Source organism: Myotis brandtii, unplaced genomic scaffold (genome assembly GCF_000412655.1).
Source record: "Myotis brandtii unplaced genomic scaffold, ASM41265v1 scaffold463, whole genome shotgun sequence".
NCBI lineage: Eukaryota > Metazoa > Chordata > Mammalia > Chiroptera > Vespertilionidae > Myotis > Myotis brandtii.
The window spans coordinates 6,459-12,052 of NW_005367694.1; the positions used below are offsets into that span (position 1 = coordinate 6,459).

Sequence of the window (5,594 nt, forward strand, 5' to 3'; positions counted from 1 at the left end):
GGAGGATGACTCAAATGTGCCAAAGTGAGTCCTGGCCAAGGGGAGGGAGTGCCCTCAACTTTGGTTCTTAGGCCGAAGGGAAGGTGGCAGGCGAGTTAAGTGACACCTTTGATGTGTGGCTTTGTGCTCTTGGTGTGTGTGTGGAGGCAGGCTTCCCTGGGGTGGCGGTTCTCAACCACATGTCAGCAACCATGAGTGGTGAGATGGGTTGGCGAGATGGGTTGGCGAGATGGGTTGACAAGATGGGTCCCAGCATTTGTCATGATAAGAGAGCAGATGACTTATCTCTGTGTTAGGATTCTGTCAGTTGCAAATAACTGACCGGAAACAGTTCTGCCTTAAGTCCGTTTTTCACAAAGAATAAGCCCCTGATCCTCACGTTGGGCAGCCGGTAATGTTAACTGCAACTTCACGTGACATTGTTTGACGTGCCATTGGCCTTGCGCCTGTCTTAGGGTTGGGAAGACTATCCTATATAATAAAAGGATAATATGCAAATCGACCAAATGGTGGAATGACTGATCGCTATGACATACACTGACCACCACAGGGCAGAGGCTCAACTCAGGAGCTGCCCCCTGGTGGTCAGGTCATGGCTGGTGAGCACAGCGGTGGTGGCCGGAGCCTCTTCCCCCAAGGGATCCCGGACTGCAAGAGGGTGCAGGCTGGGCTGAGGGACCTCCCCACTCGAGTGCACAAATTTCGTGCACTGGGCCTCTAGTTGTTTATATTTTCAAAGATTCCATCTGGATCTGGGGAGGCCTCCCCAACAGAGGGGTCAGCCTCCAGTGCCACATTCTCCTGTGGAAATATATCAAAGTGGGTTCCCTGGGGGACAGATTCCACTCGTCTTGTCAGCCAGGAGCTGATGTGGCACTTGGGAGAAGCTGTGGGCCAGAGGACACCACTCTCTGGGTATTTTTGAGAGGTCAGGATCCAGCCTATAGGTGAACTGACCTTTGCTTTGACTTTTGTAAAACCAGTCTGCTGAGCATCTCCCCGAGAGCAGTGAGCCCTGCAATGTCACAGCACAGCCGAGAGAATTCCAGTGAGCCCACTGGGCATGCCCCTCCTTAGCTGTTCCTCAGGCTCTCCAGTTCCTGCTGCCTTGGGCAGGAGGCCCTGAGAGGAAGAAAGCTGAGGGCTTGGCCTATAATCTCTCCTCTTGACCTAGTGTTTACACAGCGGAGTAGAAAGTGCTAGAAATGCCCCCCCTTTTACTTTGACAAAATGACATTGTAACACATGTGTGTATATGTTTTAAAACATATCCTGCCCTGGAATAGATAAATAAACAAATAAATAGATAAATAAATAAATACTGGTTAGTTTTTTAAAAGCATTACATAGTGCCCTAGCCAGTTTGGCTCAGTGGATAGAGCATCACTGCGGACCAGCTTTGATTCCTGTCAAGGGTACGTGCCCGGGTTTGGGGCTCAATCCCCAGTAGGGGGCGTGCAGGGGGCAGCTGATCAATGATTCTCTCATTATTGATGCTTCTATCTCTCTCTCCCTCTCCCTTCCTCTCTGAAATCAATTAAAAAAATATTACATAGCTTTGTGAGTGTACATATATGTATACTTACATTAACAATGTTATCATTAACCATATGTTATCATTTTTTTTCAGACCTGCCTTTTTAAAGGCTGCAGAAAACTTCACCCTTTTGGTTAAGAACAACATCTGATATCCCAAATTTAACTTCACCAAGTAAGTGGTGGCCGGCTGTGTGAGTTCACCAGTGTCTTGGAGAGACCTCTTTTTTGAGATTTTCCTCGCTTCTATTTTCCGCCTCCTCCCAACTTTAGGAGAAACATCCTCCCCAAATCAATTAAAAAAATATTACATAGCTTTGTGAGTGTACATATATGTATACTTACATTAACAATGTTATCATTAACCATGTTATCATTTTTTTCAGACCTGCCTTTTTAAAGGCTGCAGAAAACTTCACCCTTTTGGTTAAGAACAACATCTGGTATCCCAAATTTAACTTCACCAAGTAAGTGGTGGCCGGCTGTGTGAGTTCACCAGTGTCTTGGAGAGACCTCTTTTTTGAGATTTTCCTCGCTTCTATTTTCCGCCTCCTCCCAACTTTAGGAGAAACATCCTCCCCAACATCACCACTACCTACCTCAAGTCGTGCATTTACAATGCCGCAACAGATCCGTTCTGCCCCATCTTCCGTCTTGGCAAAATAGTGGAGAATGCAGGGCACAGCTTCCAGGACATGGCTGTCGAGGTAGGCATGGGCCCTGGCTTTGCTGGCACAGTCTCCGGCACGTCTCATTTCAAAACAGGCTCTAAGGAAAGCGTGCTTTGTCTCTGCTCGCAACCCACAGGGCGGCATCATGGGGATCCAGATCAAATGGGACTGCAACCTGGACAGAGCCGCCTCCTTCTGCCTGCCCAGGTACTCCTTCCGCCGCCTGGACACTCGGGACCTGGACCACAATGTGTCCCCCGGCTACAATTTCAGGTGGGCGTGGGCATGGGCTTGGGCTGATGGGTGGGCATGTGTGGCGGGTGATGGTGACTGGATCACTCCCCAGTGGGGGCATCCACACCCACCTAAGACCAGCACTCAGGCAGCCGCCACGGGCAGGTGGGAGCCGTGTGCCAGGAAGAATGCTCCGAGAGAGGCCGTGCGCCTGTGGCATCCTGGCCTGTGAGAGCCCTCCTTGCCCGCCCTTTCTTGTCTCAAGAAACATATTGAGCCCGGCTGGCATGGCTTAGGGGTTGGGCATCGACCTATGAACCGGGAGGTCACGGTTCAATTCCTGGTCAGGGCAAATGCCCAGATTGTGGGCTTGATCCCCAGTGTGGGGTGGGCAGGAGGCAGCCAACCAATGATTCTCATCGTTCATGTTTCTATCTCTTTCTCCCTCTCCCTTCCTCTTTGAAATCAATAAAAAATTAAAAAATAAAAGAAACATGTTGAGGCAATTTACAGAGCAGCTGAGGGAGGCTGGCTGCTCTACTCTCTCAGGCCAGCCTCAGCCGGGACCCTCACTCACTACTTTCGAGGAAGGGCTGAGTTTGTGACCCTCTAGTCCAGAGGCCTCTGGGCTCTGACCCAGGAACTGATTTCTCAAATACAGAGTCTGCCCCGGCATCTCCAATGTGCACAGGATACAGGTTTCAGTCTCAGGATGGGCCTTTGCTGGTATTTCTCTGTTGAAAGTGCTGTGTATTCGTTTCCTAGGGTTGCCATAACAGATTACTACAAACCGGGGGGCTGGGAACAAAGGAGTTTATCCTCTCACAGTTCTGGAGGGCAGAAGCCCCACATCCTGGTGTCAGCAAGGCCAGGCTCCTTTCTTGCCTCTTCCAGCTTCCGGTGGCTCCCGACAATCCTTGGTGTCCCTTGGCTAGTAGACACGTCACTCCAGTCTCTGCCTTCTCCCCTCTGGGTCTCTGTCTGCGTGTCCCCTCCTCTTCTTAGAAAGACACCAGTCATATTAGATTCAGGGCCTGCCTTAACTCAGTGTGTCCTCATCTTAGGGGCCAGGCTCCCGTTTGCCACTTTCCTGTAGCCACATACGTTTGCACCTGCCCTTTGTCGCATCTTGCACACAAGTAGCCACTATCAAAAACAGGCCCCAGGCCCTGGCTGGTTTGGTACCATGGGTAGAGCATTGGCCTGTGTACTGAAGGGTCTAGGGCACATGCCCGGGTTGCGGGCTCGATCCCCAGTACTCTAGTGGTGACATGGGGAATCAAATGCACGTGTGATCTGCAGTCCTTTTGAACCATCTGGCTCTCGGATAGAAAGGCAGATGTAAACTGATAAGAACAGATACTACACTTGATCTTAGCCGCACCTGCCCTTTGTCGCATCTTGCACACAAGTAGCCACTATCAAAAACAGGCCCCAGGCCCTGGCTGGTTTGGTACCGTGGGTAGAGCGTTGGCCTGTGGACTGAAGGGTCTAGGGCACATGCCCGGGTTGCAGGCTTGATCCCCAGTATGGGGCGTGCAGGAGGCAGCTGATCAATGATTCTCTCTCATCATTGATGTTTCTATCTCTCTCTCCCCCTCCCTTCCTCTCTGAAAAAAAAATTTTTTTTTTAAAAGGTCCCAGGAGGGGCCACCTGAGTAGGTCAGTGGTGCTTTTTCTGTTGCATTTGTCTCCCTCTAGTGGTGACATGGGGAATCAAATGCACGTGTGATCTGGCTCTCGGATAGAAAGGCAGATGTTTGAATCTTTTCCTAAGCAAGGAGTTCGATCTGTGTTGCTCTGTCTCTACCCTCACACAGTTCTTGTAGAAACCACTGGGCTGGAACTCCAAAACAGAGAGAAGCCAATGGGACCCTCACAAGGACAGCCCTCCCCTGACTCCTGCCAGCATCAGGCCCTGCCCAAGTCCCAGGCCTGGGCCATGGCACGGGGACAGATCACGGGCCAAGAGTTTAGGTTCCGGGATTCCCTGTATAAAACAGGCAGCAAATGGTATCACGTCTCAATGGTTCTCCCTCAGCCATTTCCCTTTGTGTGTGTGTGTGTGTGTGTGTGTGTGTGTGTGTGTGTGTGTGTGTGTTTTAAGGCTTTGAGACAGTTCACATACCACACAGTTCACCCATTTGAAGTATAGAATTCTGTTTTCAGTACATTCACCGAGTTGTGCACCTACCACCACAATCAGTTTTAGAACATTTCCATCACCCGTACCCTTTAGCTTTCACCTCTCTGTCCCCCTCTCCCCAGTCCCTGGCAACCTCTCATCTACTTTCTGTTTCTGCATTTGCCTATTCTGGACTGTCATATGAATGGAGTCATACAGCATGGGGCCTTCTGTGTCTGGTTTCTTTCACTCAGCATCATGTTTCTTTAGAGATTTATCCAAGCTGTAGCATTTATTAGTACTTCATCTCTTTTTTATAGCCAAATGACATTCCATTGTGTGGATATACCACATTTATCCATTCATCCGCTGATGGAGCAATGGTTCTTTCAAAAAAAAAAAAGTCCAGTGCTGATGCTGGGAGTGACCAGCTTCACAGTCTTGGGGAATGCTGATGGCCGGCGACATCCCTTAGTGGCCAGGGTCTCCTTGAGAGGCAGGTGGCTCTGCTGCCAGGAGGGAAGGACATTCAGAGCTAGAGGTTCCGGTTGAAGACATAGGAGGCCGCCGTGTTAGGAGAGTGGGAAGCTTTGTCACCAAGCCAGTCCTCCTGCTGTGTGGCCCACCCACACAGGAGCCGGGAGAGGCCCCGAGGTGCTCAGGTGTCTTCTGTTCAGCAGGCAGAGCCAACCTTTGGCCAGTGCCAATGCTGCGAGGCCTCAGGGAGGGGGCGGGGAGGATTCCGCTGTAACATCACTGGCCCAGGACCCAGAGGGCAGATCCGGCCACGGTTTCCCACTGCTGTGCCTTCCCCTCACCTGTTTCCTTCCCCAGGTTTGCCAAGTACTACAACGACCTCACTGGCACGGAGCACCGCACACTCATCAAGGCCTACGGCATCCGCTTCGACATCATCGTGTTCGGAAAGGTAGCCTGGCTGCCAGCTCCTCACCCAGACCCTGCTCGTCCCTCTTCTGGGTGGGCCAGGGGCGGTGTCCTCTCCCCACTCTTTACCTGCCCTTTACCCA

General features: G+C 51.1%; 1 protein-coding gene across 2 annotated transcripts in view; it reads left to right on the forward strand.

The window, feature by feature from the left end:
• The first annotated feature begins 1,831 nt into the window (after positions 1 to 1,831).
• The window catches only part of P2RX4 (purinergic receptor P2X, ligand gated ion channel, 4), a 5,440-nt gene continuing 1,677 nt past the window's right edge, over positions 1,832 to 5,594 (forward strand). For both annotated transcript variants that reach the window (XM_014547039.1, XM_014547038.1), the window contains exons 1-4: positions 1,832 to 2,003; positions 2,102 to 2,243; positions 2,344 to 2,480; positions 5,401 to 5,494. In XM_014547039.1, the coding sequence (XP_014402525.1) occupies positions 1,870 to 2,003; positions 2,102 to 2,243; positions 2,344 to 2,480; positions 5,401 to 5,494 (507 nt within the window). In that variant the 5' untranslated portion in view covers positions 1,832 to 1,869. The remainder of the gene's footprint in view (positions 2,004 to 2,101; positions 2,244 to 2,343; positions 2,481 to 5,400; positions 5,495 to 5,594) is intronic.